This window comes from Filicampus tigris, chromosome 17, assembly GCF_054856515.1.
Source record: "Filicampus tigris isolate MCC_2025a chromosome 17, RoL_Ftig_1.0, whole genome shotgun sequence".
NCBI lineage: Eukaryota > Metazoa > Chordata > Actinopteri > Syngnathiformes > Syngnathidae > Filicampus > Filicampus tigris.
Window position 1 is genome coordinate 5,799,200 of NC_141233.1, and position 16,128 is coordinate 5,815,327.

At 42.5% G+C, this 16,128-nt stretch overlaps 2 protein-coding genes across 2 annotated transcripts in view; one reads left to right on the top strand and one right to left on the bottom strand.

Moving 5' to 3' along the window:
- Positions 1-16,128, top strand: part of capn5b (calpain 5b) — a 32,971-nt gene that overhangs the window by 4,387 nt on the left and 12,456 nt on the right. Inside the window, exons 2-5 of the mRNA XM_086013440.1 lie at positions 2,634-2,807; positions 8,125-8,256; positions 14,575-14,783; positions 15,504-15,696. Coding sequence (XP_085869566.1) covers positions 2,643-2,807; positions 8,125-8,256; positions 14,575-14,783; positions 15,504-15,696 — 699 coding nt within the window. The 5' untranslated portion in view covers positions 2,634-2,642. The remainder of the gene's footprint in view (positions 1-2,633; positions 2,808-8,124; positions 8,257-14,574; positions 14,784-15,503; positions 15,697-16,128) is intronic.
- ompb (olfactory marker protein b) lies at positions 12,018-12,515 on the bottom strand. Its single transcript, XM_086013152.1, has one exon. It carries the CDS (start codon positions 12,504-12,506, stop codon positions 12,018-12,020), a length of 489 nt encoding a protein of 162 aa, XP_085869278.1. The 5' UTR covers positions 12,507-12,515.

The following is a 16,128-nucleotide window of genomic DNA, read 5'->3' on the forward strand; positions in this document are numbered from 1 at the left end:
GTAGAGTGCTGGGCTCTGTCAATTGTTGATATTAGTATATGCCAGGGCAATTTTTATTTGCAAAAATGCTGCAATACTGCAACACCAGTAGAGGTGAACACGGCTAAATAATGTGATCATTTGAAAGCTTCTTCTGACAATCAACCAGATCAGTTTCCTGGATTAATTTGGCGTTAGAACGTACGGGAGATCACTGAGCAGCCAGGCGGTGACAGGGCCAAGCCTGCAGTTGGACCAGCAGCGGGAGACCATGATGCTGCAGAGGGTGGGAGGATGGGAAGCCTGGGATAGCCCACTACCTCCTCCTCCTCCTCCTCTTCCTCTTCCTCTTCCTCTTCGTCTTCCTCCTCCCCCTCCCTCAGTTGCGGGGTAGATGAGGTATGATGTGATAGAACCCGCCTTCATTCTCTCTCTGTGTTTGTCTGTCTGTGGTGCCTTACTACTCCCTCTTCACTTCTGCGGGTTTAATCAGTCTGTCAGCGGAAGCAGACTCAATCAGTCACCCCGGCACCACCGCTGTGTCCCACCCCCTCTTAAACAGCAGTCCCTGATCTCTGACCAACCAGAATGTGATGCTGCCTGACCTGCCTGCTGTGCACAGTCTTGATTTCACGTTTGTTATAATCACCCTTCCCAGCGGGGAAAATTGCTGTTACATCGGGTTTTTTTTGGTTTGTTTGTTTGTCACGACTCCTCTCAAAAGCATCAGTTGTGACTGTAAGTCTCCGACACTAGTTGTACTGTAACGTGACATTTCGCAACAGAAGCAGTATAAGAAAGCCTTTCGAAGATACTTTGTCATTCTATATCAATAGATATTTGTCTTTGAAGTTCTATTATTTATAATTAATGTGATTATAATTAATTGATTGATTTTGTGGATCTGGGTAATTAAATCATTAATTCCAAGCAAAAAAAAACATTGGTCGGACAGTTGATCTTTGTGGGACTCCACATATAGACTGATTTCTCATCCAGAAGCATTTGTTCTTGTCTTCATTACTCTCTTTGTGCTCTTGATTAATTCCCGTCATCTGCCTCGCTGCTTTGCCCTACACTATTATGTCCACCGTGCTGAAACATCTGTTCTCAGGAGCACTTTGTTTCCTTCCAATTACTTTCTGGACTATTGATTATTAATGGAAAGGCTAATATTTCCAGCATGATTTCTCTGCATTGCAGCAACTGACGTTTTTTCTAAATCACGCTCCGTCTTAGCAAGATGGACATTTTTAGTGGATAAACAACAAAAATAATGCGACAAATAGTCTATTAGTTCAGTCTGTTAAAAGGCAGTTTTCGAATTCACTCTTCGCAGGTGATGCTGTTGACTGTCCACAGTGGCCAAAGGACAGCGTGCTTTTCCCCGTGGTGGTCACGAGCCAAGGCACCGAGCCATCTGTCAGATTTAGCCTCCAATTACAATCTTAGTGATCTTGCAGGAAATACTTTATTGGCCAGTTTAGGAGGAAGCCGAGGCACACACTTGCGATATATACGGTAATCAATGATCAAGCCTAGTTTGATCATTTTTTTGTCCTCTCTTCCGAACAAATTCAGCAAAGGTCCGATTTTCAAATGTCTCTAAAAGATTATCCTGACTGAAGGTATCCGATGAATCGTCCAGTGGTCTAATTCCACAGACCCCAATGTTTATAGAGCAGGCATTTGCACGGTTGGAAATCCGGCCTCGTTAGTATCAAATCGATACGCCAGCGCTAACGCAGTCATCCAGGTATGACATCGATATTGAAATTCATGAGATTGACCAATCCTGTTTGGTCTGAGACGAATTAGGTTCAATGATAGAGAGGTTTGTCCCGTGGCGCAGTTATCGATCAGGACGGCTCCATTTTAGCGCAGCCCGGCCCTGGTTCCACCTAGTGTGTGGGGGCTGATCAATGCGGACATGTCTGCCTCCGTGCATAGCTGTGGTAATTAGGCCCTGGGGGACGTCAGCAGACAGATTAATCATTGGAAACCCAGAAGACTCAGGTACACGTGCACCAGGACTTTTAGTTTCCGCGGAGACGGCTCACTGTGGAGGTGTCAGTCAAGCGTGGACGGGGAGGGAAAAGTGGTTCCTACCAGTGGTGGGAAGTAACAGTGTAAAAAAACTCTGCTCCCCTTTTCTGATGTGACCAGCCTACATGGGTTTGTGGACTTGGAGAAGGCATTTGACAGTGTCCCTTGGGAAGTCCCGCGGAGAGGTGTGAAGCGGTTGGTGGTGATTATCAGCACCTTCAAATCATAGGCCTCGGTCCTCAGTTGGAAAAAGGTGGAGTGCCCTCTCTGGGTTGGGAATGAGATCATGGCCCAAGAGTAGGAGATGAAGTACCTTTGGGTTTTGTTCACAAGTGAGGAATGAATAGAGCGGGAGAGCGATTGGTGTGTCTGCAGTTGTTCAGTATGTTGTGCAGAAGAAACAATTTACTGGTCATTTTATGTTCATGCCCTCACCTGCAAGTTCTGGGTCCTGACCAAAGGAACTGGAAATGCTGGACAAAGTGTGGAGGGAAGTCAAGAATTTCTGAACCCGGATAAGCGGAAGAAGTTGGACGGATGGATCGAAGTCATGCGATTCATCTGTGCCAGCCGATGATGGTTTCTTACCTATTTTCCCTTTTACGCAGGGCTGCAGCATGTTCGCGTCGGTGAAGGCCTTCGAGGGGCAGCAGTACTCCACCCTGAAGAGGCAGTGCCTGCAGAGCGGCCTGCTCTTTGAGGACCCCCGCTTTCCCGCCAACGATGACTCGCTCTTCTACCAGGGCAACAGGATCGGACGCGTGGTGTGGAAGAGGCCGCGGGTAAGTCGTGCGAAAAAAAAACGCTGGTAGACACATAAGAATCTTTTGTAACTTAAGTGAGTGTTGAAAACGGAGCCCACAACTCTTGTCCATATTTTCAATTCTGCAATGTTATTCGCCACAGTCTCCTCTTTGATGTAGGGCTCCTCTCTGATAAAATGTATCTCTTTACCTTAGCTAACAGTAAATGCAGGACACCCAAAGTGCTCTTAGTCTCCCTTTCAGCAAACATTGTCTTATCCTGGATGCTGCTGGATAATACACCACAGTCTCCACTTTGCAGCCGGGCTTCCTTCAGTCACCTCTTGGATAAAATTTGTACTAATAAGCACAAATGCCAATGTTGGCTTATCATAAACGGTACACAGCTGAAATTGGCCAAAAAAATAAGCACACATACCAACATTATCTTATCCTGCATCTTAGCTCTGGATGCTGTAGTGTTATATTCCACTCCCTGAAAACCATTAAGTCAGTAATAATCAAAACAAGCTCCTGTTGAAGTCAGTTTTTTTTTCTATATGCTGACGCCGTGGTTGTAGATGGAGTAACCTCCTTCTGCAGATGGCTACAGGCAGCGTGCATTGCCATGGAAACTGGGTCACTCAGATATGTTTTGGTCTGCGCGGATGTCAGTCATGCGGACTGTACGCTGTGAGACGAGTAGAAGGAGGAAAAAAAAACAGCAAGAGCCTAACCAGGCACATTGTAGCATTTTTACATGATGAAATTACATGCAGTTGATTTAGCCTTGGTATTTACATGCCTAGATAAACATGATTCCCTGTATTCATTCCTTAGATTAACTCTCGCACGAGTAGATAACGACTGCACTCGAGCAAGAAGGTTAGACTAGTGCACCTTTTAATAACAAAACCCAAATGAGCATAATGACAAGAACAATAATGGACATTTACCACACAATTTCACTCCAGCGTACATTCGTTCCACGGGAACCATTAAGCACGTTTCCTCCTCCTCCTCCTCCTCCTAATGGCCACTGAAAGCTCGCCGCCACTGCGGGTGGGTGCGGGGAAAGTGCAGAATAATCAAGTTTAAAAGAAAACTACTGTAGGAACCCAGAGAGAAGCAAATGTTCCGAACAATTGGAATTCAAAGTACATTTATTTTGTTACATTTCAAAATGTAGTACTTATTACAAGGGATCTGCAGTCTACCAGGGTCTTGACTCTTTAAATGACAAGCATCATCTGGAATTTTATGCAAAAAAATGAAAAATAAAGGTGAGTTTTGTGTGGATAACAAAGTTTTTTTCCTGTGTTTTTTCTGTATGTCTGTGAAAAAGAAATTCACTCATTTGTCATTTGAGATTCAAGTATTCAAGTATTCAAGTATTTCTTTCCATGTAAAAAAAAAGTCTATTTTTTTTTTCATTTAAGATATATTTAATGAAAATAAGAAATGTAATTTTGTGTGTGTGTCTGTGATTTTTGTGGCTAAAAAAGTAGCTTTTTGACGGATAAAAAGTACGAACAAAAAATTTGTGAAAAACATATTTTTGAAATGTGGAATGAATATTTTATTGTGAAAAGTAGTAATATTTTCATTTTAAACAAGTTGTTTTTAACGAAAGATGATAATTTACAATTTTTCCATCAAAAGTTACAATTTACCTTGAAAATTGTATTTTATTATTTTTTTCTCAGAGAAAATTGATTGAAAGTGTATATTTTAGTAAAATGTATTTTTAAAATTCACACCGCATTAAACATTAAAATCTGTCATTTTTCAACTTTCTGATTTATAACCAGCTTCGTAAAAGTGGGTGGACTTTTTTCCCCTGTAGCGCCGTCCCTTATGAACGCTCAAGTATTAAATAAGTCACACCAGATGCTGGCACACACATCCTGTAATTATTCGGGTTAAAGTGCACAGAGTGGACACACGGGCTGCCAGTTTTTGTTTCTTTTCTTTCAAACCATCGGAATGCAAACACCAGGGCCACGTTGTTGCCATTGTCAGGCCGATGGTTCACAGGCACCCCAGTGATCGGAATTATCTTTGCTGGGACTCATCTGGGGCGTATTTATGGCCCGCACCGAAGTTCCGGCGGCGGCGCACGCAAGCATAAAGAGCGAGCGCTTAATAAAACGTTCCTGCTCTGGAGCTGTCTCGTGTGGCTGCCGCTCGACCGTTTTTCCTTGTCCAATTTGTCGAAAAAGTTGTGAGCTAACACATCCGCTTTGGTACAACGTCCAATTTCCTTTCTGCCCTCACTCTCCTCTTGGATAACACATGCTCATATTAACTTAACCTGTTGCATTGCCTTAGCTCTTGACTCTACAGTGTTCAGTGGTGTGTTTGTTTGCTGCTCTGGACACTGCATTGCAATACACCACAGTCTCCACCTTGCTATATAGTGTCTCATTTGCTTGCCTCAGTCACCTTTTTGCATGACGTATGCTGACAATATCTTACCCATTTGCAAAGCTGTAGCCCTTTACACTACAGTTTTGTACTCCACAATTTCCACTTTTTGACTTCCTCCCATTTGCTTGCTGCCCACAATCTCCGCTTGGATAAGTTAATGCTAACTATAACGTAACCATTGCAGTGCCTTTGATCTTGACACTGCAGTGTGCTGAAGCGGATATTTGCATTCTGCTCTGGATGCTACACTATTATGCACCACAGTCTCCGCTTTGTTGCAGCATCCTGTTTGCTTGCTGCCATCAGTCTCATCTCAGATAATACCCGCTAGTATTACGTACACCATCGCAACGTTTTAGCTCTGGATTCCCCAGTGTTATAGTGTTGCGTCTACACTTTGATGCCGTGTCCTGTATGCTTAGGTTTTAAAAGACAGAACTCTTCGGTTTTAAAACACAGAACTCTTCTCAACACTTTTCCGCAATCTTGGTCTCATCTTGCATAACTTTGTTCTCCTGACTGTGGCCAACTTCCTCCAATATTGCATAATTCCAAAATGAATCAGTACTGCCAGTCTTGGTAATTTAGGCAGATGGATGTTCCATAGTCGTCATTCTAAGCTTTTCACCCTATATCCGTCTGGTGCCCTTTCACATTTAATGAGCACACAACCACGTTTTGTGGTTTGTTCCCGTAAAAAAAAATGCCATGCCCGAGTGGGGATATTTAGCTAGTTTTTGCGAGTTCGATATGTGCTTGGCACTTCCTCTCCGCGGGGCTGATGGATGGCGCCAACTGCGGAGCCGCTCGAGAGCTTCTCAGCCGGCAGGTAAATGATTAGACGGTGCTCGGCCGCAGTGTCACTGTGTAACAGAGTTACTTCACTGTCTGCGGAGGCCGCTACCGATCGATACCCTATTACTCTTTTACCTGAGACGCACCTGCCTCCCCCCAACCGGATGACTGGTCGCCAGCCGTGGGGAGCCCCTCGTCTTGCCTCGCCCCGCTTCCGCCGCACCGTGACAATCAATGCTGCGGCAGACAGAAACCTTAGCTGTTCTGCGAACATAGTCATTGTTAGGCTGGGAGGGATCAGCGGGGTTGGTGGGGGTAGGGGTGCTTTGGTCTTGCCAAGTCAGCGAATGACCGACCTTGGCCGGGTCGGGGTTTTTTTTTTTGCATCCAAGCACTTTCACATGCTCTTTGAAGGCTAGTGTCGATACGGGGATGGCTCCATGTCACGCTCACCTTCACCCGCTGCTCTATCGTCATCTTCACCCGTGTGCCAACAGGAATAGCAATTATCAGTAGTGTAGTGTGAACCTTGCATTTTTAAGTACGTAGGTTTAATTTCAGAACAAGCGTGCTAGAGCTTTATATGTATGTAAGATCATCAGAAAGGGAAACTATAGAGTTCGCCGACACGTTTTTTTTTCATTTTGAATTTTTTTCAGTTTAGTTTCCACTATCTATGGAAACTATCTATGTAACTGTCTGTCTGTCTATCTGTTTGTCATCTATCTGTCTGTCTGCTAGCTAACGATCCAGCTGCCTACTTAGCTATTTATCTATTTATCCATCTATCCATTTATCTATCTATCCACCTCGCAATCTATCATGTCTATCTGCCAATTAATGTATTAAGCCTTCCATCATCTCTCTTTTCATCCATCTATCTGTCCATCTATCTCTCTATCTATCCATTCAGCATTCATATATCATCCATCCAATTTGTTTGATTTTTGGTACCTCAAATTGTACCACTTCCGGGATGTTCTACTTTAGATGTTTCAATGAAATATATTGTATAGGCTACCACGGAACCCCCCGTCCCACCGCCCCCCACCCCATCATCTTTCTGATAGCATAAAGACACTCTGTACAGTCTTTTCTGCAACATCTGCTGAGTCATTCTTGTTTTTAATGCATTTGTACAAAAACCGCAGCATGGTGTGTTGTAGACCAAAAATGGAAGAGGACAGCGTGTCTCTCTGCAAATGGCGAGGTTCCGACCCCAGCCAGCACATTATATGTCTGTGTGCACGTCAGAGTGTGCTTGTATGTGTGTGTGTGTGTGGGGGGGGGTGTGGGTGTGTGTGTGCGTGTGTGTGTCTGAGAGAGAGAGAGAGAGAGAGAAAATGTGTGCGCGTGGGTATGCGTGTGTGTGTGCGCGTGTGTGTGTGTGGGGGTGTGTGTGTGTGTGTGAGAGAGAGAAAATGCTGCAGCAGCTTATTGAACACCACGTTGTTAGCTGTAATGAAAGACAGCGTGTCCGCACAGAGGCTGAAAATGGACCCGGACACACTCGGTTAATGTGATTTCACAAATGCATTTAAGGTCTGATACACGTCATAAGACGTGATGGTCTCGTTTGCCTTCGTTAACAATGCTCCACCACTCCCCCCTTTTTGGACCAATGGACCAAAAGTGTTACAGTAATTCTCCATATATTTGTGGTTTACTGTCCATGAATTCACATTTTTTGTGCTCTACCTGAAACTGCAACCTTAAGATGTCTCAAGACGGCGCCAAAGTCTAATATGAAAATAGTACAATAACCGGTTCAAGGAAGTATGTTGAAGTGACACGTCACGAGCAGGAGACAAGCTTTGTATGTCGGGGAGGAGCTTACTTTAGCCTGGGTTGTTATGGAGAGTAACATTTTTAGAATCATTTCTGTCTCTGTAAAAATTGCTTGTAATTGTTTTAACAATATAACACAATAATAATAGAATGTATACAATATTTTCGGAATAGTCGTTTTTCTAAATACATTCATAAAATTATCAGAAATTCAGACTTCTTCGCATTTTTAAAACAGTAATTTTTCGTATACACATTTCAAAAGTATATTAACAACAACAAAACAAACCTTTTCACTTGTGTGTGTGTGTGTGTGTGTGTGTGCGTGCGTGTATGTGTATAGGAGCTGTGCGAAGACCCTCACCTGTTTGTTGACGGCATCAGCGCACACGACCTCCACCAAGGGCAGCTGGGGAATTGCTGGTTTGTGGCGGCCTGCTCCAGTCTGGCCTCCAGAGAGTCACTATGGCAAAAAGTAAGCGCTTGCCTTCCTTTATTTACTCCTGTAAAAACCTTTATTACTCTAAGTGTACAGGTAGTATTTTAAAGATTTTTTTGCCAATTGTATTTTTTGTTACAATAAAACATTATAATATGAGACAAAGATATTGACATTCAAACAAGCCCCCCCCACCCTCTCCAGAAAAAGTAAAAAAAAAATACAAAAAGACAAAGTATTGTAAAACAATTAAATGTTCTGCCTGTAATTCATATCTTTATTGTTGGAAGCCTTAAGGGACCAAAAAAGAAGTTATTTCGTTCATTATAGATTTTTTTTTAATTAATCGGCCGAGTCATCGGATTGATCTTAATTTTGTTCTGCCAGATATCGGGATTGCCATCTGCCATCAAACAAATCCATATCAGTCAGGCCTTACTCACTAAAACATCTGATGGTTACTATTCATCCAAACAGTGGGAAGAAATCCAAATGGATGGTGCGGGGAATCATTTGTAGAGCAGATGAAACCATAAATTTTAACCGGACCATTGGCTTTCTTATTAATTTGGAGTTTGAAACCAGATAACAAAAAGCAGAGTAATTCAAAGTATTGGATTCTCTTTTTAAATACACTTCATCTGTTAGTCCATCTCTCTTAGATTTTTTTCCCCTCCCCCAGTGTAATCATTTCTTCAAAAACACAATTTTTGTTTTGTACTGTTTGGATGTTAATCAGCCGCCAATATCTGCGAGTGCTTTTTAATTTACAGTTCCCACTTCCCACCTTCTTAGATCTTTTTAATTAGCCCCCATGCAGTGTGTGATAGACTGGAGTAGTAAAGTATTAGCATGCAGCCCGTGGCGACCGGTCCACCGGGCATCTTCTTGCTTAATAACAACACACGCTCATTTTGCAAAAACACGGTCCATTTGTTTGGCTCCTGCTCGTAAATTAGACACACACACACACCCCCACACACCCCCACACACGCACCCACACGCACACACACCCCCACACACACGCACACACATGCACACGCACCCCCCCCTTACACACACACACATTTGTGAGCTATAAGATGTACAAATTATTTGAAAAAGGAAAAAAAAAAAGTTTTGAGAGAACTAAAAATAAACAACTGATTAGGTTGCAAGGCTAGAAGCTCATTCATGATTTTTAATCATAAGTGTGATATTTATCGCAGTACGAGGTCACCTTACCATGAGATGAAAGATAGTTTTGAATTATTTGAGCAAAGTCATTGCAATGCACAACCCTGATGGTTAAGATAAAGTTGAATTTACACTATATTCCTGGCGGCCACGGCAGCACCAGTTCAATTTTTATAATGTATACTTAAATACATTTTGTTTTATTTTATTTTTGTTGAATATTGTCTGTATTTATTTAGTATAATTGGTTCATCCGTCCTCATTGTGTATAATTTTTTTTAATGCATGTGTCAGATGTGCCAATCAGTCGCTCACTGTGTCGTCAAGTTCAATTCAATCAAATAATCCTTTTTAAAAATATTAAGAGCCTGGATGTTATATACAAAACAAACAAACAAGGAAACATGAAAATATCTTAACTATGTTTTATTAACATAAAAATGAACACCTTTGTATTTTCCTTAAAAGATATTGACATGCATTTTCACAACATATTGACTTGTAAGCTTGTAAATGGTACCCCTGGGATGAGTAGTTTTCTCTGCTGGTGTCCCCCGGGGTGAAGTGAGGTAGTGACACCTGATGTTGGTGGGGAGGGAGGAGGTTACCCCAGGGCATGGGGCACATGAAGATAAATACACAATGGTTACGTCGCAAGGAAATCCGGTGATAGTCTAATCACTAGCCACTAAAAAGTGGTTCTGAAACGTTTACTTTTACTACCTAAAAAAGTGGTCATAGAGACACAGGTGTGATTCCTAAAAAGTATATTTAATGAGTAAGCCACTCTAACATCATGCACAGTTTGAACATTAACACTGTGCTTAAATATGGGGAAATATTTTTAAAAAATACATAGATTCAGTTCAAATGCATTGCACATAAAAGTTTAATAAAAATTGTATCTCATAAAAGACAAACAGGACAAGATGAAATGCATATGCATTGTACTAAAAGTTTAAACACAACTGAACTGTACTTAGGCAGTGTTTGTTTAGTGCACCACTAGCTGCTAGCCTAGATTACACTTAAACAATCATTTGTCTAATCAACGAGTCATTAAAGTAACGTACACATTAGAAAGTTCCAATGATTTTGTTACTTAATTATAGTTACTTAATTAAAGCTACTTAGTTAGTAGTTACATTTACTTGGTTATAAAAAGGGAATGTGGCCAAGTTGAAAATGAACCTGTCACATTCAAACTCCTGTTAAATGGGAGTCAGTACATACCTGCCACAGTACCTCCCTAAAGTACTACCTAAAGTACCTCTGAAACTAAATCAAGTTCAGATGTTCCTCAATTAATCCAAAATAAAATGTAGCTGTTCTAGTAAAGTTTTCCTTATTTTTATTTTTTATTTGCCCACGTTGCTTTAGTGATTTGGGTACATTTCTGTGTTAGTTACTGAGTTAAAGCTACAGTGGTACCTCTACTTATGAAATTAATTGGTTCTGGAAGAAATTTCTTAAGTAGAAAATTTTGTAAGTTTTCCATGTAAATGCCCTAATCCGTTCCGAGCCCCCAATATTCAGACATAAATGTTTTATAAAGCATAAAAAATCATCAAAACATGTGACAAATACATATTACAATTAGCTTATTGCACAATAAATGAGAGTTGTGCATAATGTAAAAAACAAAGAATAGAGTAAAGAATAAAAATGATGGTCGTTTACCTTTTAATTGCTGTCCTCATCGCTTTTTGCCCTCTTTGGTTCGTGTTCTCTCTCAGAAGTGGTTTTGTAAAGAACCAATTTAATAACGTGGCGACTGTTGATACATTACGGTCATATTCTTTGGCGAGATCAACCAAATGCATCCCTTTTTCATACTTTTCTATTGTCTCTTGCTTTGTTTGTATGGACAAAAAAACGATTTTCTCCTTTTCTTTCTTTTCCTCGTTTCTAATTCATTCTAATCTAAAGACCTCATGGCCGAGGAGCGAATGACGAGGACGCTGCATAGACATATCTATCACATTTATATATCTATCTACCAGTATCTACTCATATAGGGACACACGGAAGAGGTCCCTCTTAGCCAATGGGACGCCAGGAAGATGCTCGGTAATAGCCAATGGCAGAGCAGCTATGAGTATGTTGCGTTCAGGAAACTCTGGAGCTGCGAGAAGCAGCCCATATTGTATTTTTACCTTTCGTACCCTGAAATTTATTTCGTAACAAGAGGCAATATTTTCCTGTTGAGGCGTTTTGTAACTTGAAAATTTCATATGAAGATACGTTCGTAAGTAGAGGTACCACTGTCCTTAGTTACAGTGAGTTACAATGAATGTGTTAGTTACCTTGTTACAGTTACTTGGTTGCAAACTGTGAACGTGGCAATGTTTAGAATTAACCAATCACATTCAAACTCATGGTAAGTTGGAGTCAATCACACACTTACTTCTGATTAAACCTAAATAATAAAGTACGTTTCTAGTAAGCTTTTGCTGACATTTTTTTTGCTAACTCCACTTTCGTTTACTTAGTTATAGTTCTTAGCTACTTCATTAAATCAACTTAGTTAGTTTAGACTATGTAGTTACAGTTACTTAGTTACAGTTCGTTATATTTACTGGTTACAAACTTGAAAATGAACAAAGGTTCCATGGAAGGTTTCAGCTGTCCCCCGTCCCCGTGAAGGTGATGGAGCAGTCCACTGTCTCGGGGCTGCATCCCTTCCCAAAGGCAAACAGGAAGTACATGACCTTCCTCACCTTGGCCAGCTCAGCGATGCGCTCGCCGAACTCGTGTGCGTCGGCCTCGTAGCACTTGGTCCCCGCCTCGCGGGTGTCGCCCGCCGCCCTCCAAAAGACGCCCGGGGGCTCTAGGAGCTGGCGGGTCATCAGGTGGGTGAGGTCTGGCGTCCACAGCTGCGACGTGGCCGTGATGGTGAGGCAGCCCGACTGGGCCAGACGCACCGTCCAATGGGAAAAGCGCAGCGACTGCTTGGTGAAGTCCAGCCGGTACACGGCCTCGTTGGGCTGCAGCAGCCGCTCGCCATCCTGACGTTTCTGGCCGCGTTGCTGCAGGGACTGGACCCGCAGGCGCATCACCTCGGTCAGCTGGGGCTCCGGGCGGAAGGGCAGCTCCACGGTGCTCGCCATGACTGCTAAAATAGATTAGCGGCTGAATAACAATCTCCACTTTGGAGAGCTCTTGTGTGTGCGGCAGATGATGAGAGGGGCGCGTCTTAACTCCCAGAGATGCCAGGCAACGGGATCTAATGACATTTGGGTTTTCTCTTGGGGGGGATGGGACGCTGCTTGCCTTTGTTTGCTTTGTCATTGGAATATGTGACACGTCCAGGTTGGATTCTTGTGTACAAGTCATTGTCAATAAGTCATCAGGAAATGTTTATTATTCTGCAAACTGTTGTCTTGGCCTCATGCAGTTTGGGTAACAAACCATCTTGGCTTACGTCTGCCTAGGAGGTTCTGGTTTAGTCGCTGTTCATAGGCAAGTGGAAAACCCAGTCAAGCGAGGGTAAAAAAAACAAAAAACAAAAAACCATTAGGTTTTGGCGCTAACTCAGGATTGTGTTAATGTTGTCAGGGATTGTACAACATTTGTTTTTTATTTTTTCTAAGTGAATACTTGTCATTTCCATCCATCCATTATCTCCCGCTTATCCGAAGTCGGGTCGCGGAGGCAGCAGCTTCAGCAGGGAAGCCCAGACTTCCCTCTCCCCAGCAACATCCTCCAGCTCTTCCGGAAGGATCCCAAGGCGTTCCCAGGCAAGCCGGGAGACATAGTCTCTCCAGCGTGTTCTGGGTCGTCCTCGGGGTCTCCTGCCGGTGGGACATGCCCGGAACACCTCACCAGGGAGGCGTCCAGGAGGCATCCTAATCAGATGCCCGAGCCACCTCAACTGGCTCCTCTCGACGCGGAGGAGCAGCGGCTCGACTCTGAGTCCCTCCCGGATGGCCGAACTTCTCACCCTATCTCTAAGGGAGAGCCCAGACACCCTGCGAAGGAAACCCATTTCGGCCGCTTGTATCCGAGATCTTGTTCTTTCGGTCATGACCCACAGCTCATGACCATAGGTGAGAGTAGGAACGTAGATCGACCGGTAAATTGAGAGCTTCGCCTTTCGGCTAAGCTCCTTCTTCACCACGACAGACCGATACAGGGTCCGCATCACAGCAGACGCTGCACCGATCCGCCTGTCGATCTCCCGTTCCATCTTACCCTCACTCGTGAACAAGACCCCAAGATACTTGAACTCCTCCACTTGGGGCAGAATCTCATCCCCGACCTGGAGAGGGCACGCCACCCTTTTACTTGTCATTTCTTGCTCAATATCTACATGCATTCTGGTACAGATCCTTATAAGGATTGGACGTCCCCACAGTGGAAGTCTTCATTTGATATCGTGTCTTTTGGTTAGTTGTTTGGTTAGTCAGTGATTTCATTATTTGGTTGCTTGGTTAGTTATCTAGTTCTGTTTTTTCCTCATTGCTCATTGCAACCAATTATTGTTGGATCGATTAGTTGTCGATTAATCAATTTAATTTTGGCACCTCGAGTTTGGTACTTGTGTTTGGTACACACATAGGTAGTGAGTTAATTAGGTCATTTGGTTTATTTGGTGGTTGGTAATTTCTCGAGTTAGTTAATTTGTTATTTCATTAGTTTGTATGTTTTTTTATTAGCTAGTGTATCATTAGTTAGTTTATTTAGTTTGTTCATTAGTTATTTACTTTATTTACTGAGTTTATTACTTACTTTACAGAATCATTGTTACATAGGCCGTTTCCTCAAAGTACAAATCATCTTAAATACTGCAAAGGATAATCAGTGACCACCTACACTAAAACTCCGTCCACACTTGGAATTTATGAGAGACTGTTCGATGCTTCTGTCTTGCTCAGCGATAAACTCGTGGAGGGAGGCATCTATTTATCTCTGCCGGCCATCTAATTGGGGGACAGCATTTATTACAGCAAGTTCTGTGTTCTAATTTAGTTTTAATAGGCTATTTATTTCAAGAGAATAGCAACATCTTAACGGAGGCTCAGTTGTAGTTACTTTACGTCGCACACAGAAAAGATATTACCTTTCACACTGTTCCAGCTGGATTTATGAGTGATGGCAGCGAGGCAATAAAGCCTTGACATGATTTACAATCGGCATTTGTCTATTTGGCTAAGCGACTCACCGCTTCCTCTTCAGGTGATTCCTGACTGGAAGGAACAGGAGTGGGACACGGAGAAGCCCGACTCGTACAGCGGCATCTTCCACTTCCGTTTCTGGCGCTTCGGCGAGTGGGTGGACGTGGTGATCGATGACCGGCTGCCCACTGTGGACAACCAGCTGGTCTACTGTCACTCCAATGACAGCAACGAGTTCTGGAGCGCGCTGGTGGAAAAGGCCTACGCCAAGTTAGTTTCCTCATGATCCGCTCTGTTCATCAATTAAAAGTGGACAAAATAACCCCCCTTCCTTCAAAAGATACCTCCCTTTTACACTTCATGAAAAAAAATCTCTATTTATTTTGTTGACACACGGACATTAATGGGTTAACTGCTGAGCCACATTTGAACACTGTTGCTAGACAGAATAGCAACACCAGAGCATGCAAACAGCGTTTCAGATGGATTCAAGTGTGGATACCAAAATTCGCTCATTAGTTTGTTAGTTAGTAGTTCATTTATTTTTACTTCATTGGATATTAAGGTCATTACTGTAGTTTGTTAGTTATTCAGTCCATTTGCTAGTTTGTTCGTTATATAGATCATAAGTTAGTTACTTCATTTGTCTGTTGGTTGATAAGTTAGTGGCTTTGTTTGTTTGTAACTTTATTCGTTATTTAGTTAGCTAGCTAGTTAGTTGGCTAGTAAGTTAGTTAGCTGTTTAGCTAGTTAATTTGCATATTTTGTTTATGAGTACATTTGTTTGTTAGTTGGCTTGTTTGCAAGTTCATTTATTTGTTGATTAGTTTGTTGACTTGCTAGTTCGTTCAGTTGTTTGTTTCTTAGTAAATTCATTAGCTTGTTAGCTCATTTGTTTGTTTGCCAGTAAGTTAGAGTGTTACTTCGGTAGTCAGCTAGTTAGTTCATTAGTAAGGGAACAACAAACAGCCTGACTTGTTTTTGTTTCAGGGTTTATGGCTGCTACGAGGCTCTCGACGGTGGCAACACGGCGGATGCGCTGGTGGACTTCACGGGTGGGGTCTCAGAGCCCGTGGACCTGCTGGAGGGTCAGATGGCGACGGACGAGGCAGCCCGCAACCAGTTGTTTGAACGAGTCCTCAAAGTGCACAACCGAGACGGCCTTATCAGCTGCTCTATTAGGGTATCAGTTCAAAGAATACTATTTTCTCTGCTTTTGGGGATTTCTGTCACCTGGAGAATTGCTCTTTTTTTTTTTTTTCAAAACCTTTATTAATGTTGAATGCCAGACATCTCAATCCCCCGTAACAGCGAATTCATGTTATCGTTATACTGACTGAACTTTGTGCAAATTGTAAAATGATATATTTTATATGCATGAGTTTTCATGCTGCACCTTCTACAGCAGGGGTGCCCACACTTTTTCAGCCTGAGAGCTTATGACATGACAGAATCAAAATGACCTACCACGTACTAAAAATGCAAAACACATTATTTGTAAATATATTGAGAATTATTCTTATATGTACCGTATATGCTGGTGGACCTTGCATGACTGCATCAACCTATATGGCACAATACAACAAAAAATGTTTTGTAATTACCTTACTCTGAT

Bases quoted from the DNA above. Each gene is read 5' to 3' on its own strand.
- ompb (XM_086013152.1), bottom strand. From the start codon at position 12,506: ATGGCGAGCACCGTGGAGCTGCCCTTCCGCCCGGAGCCCCAGCTGACC.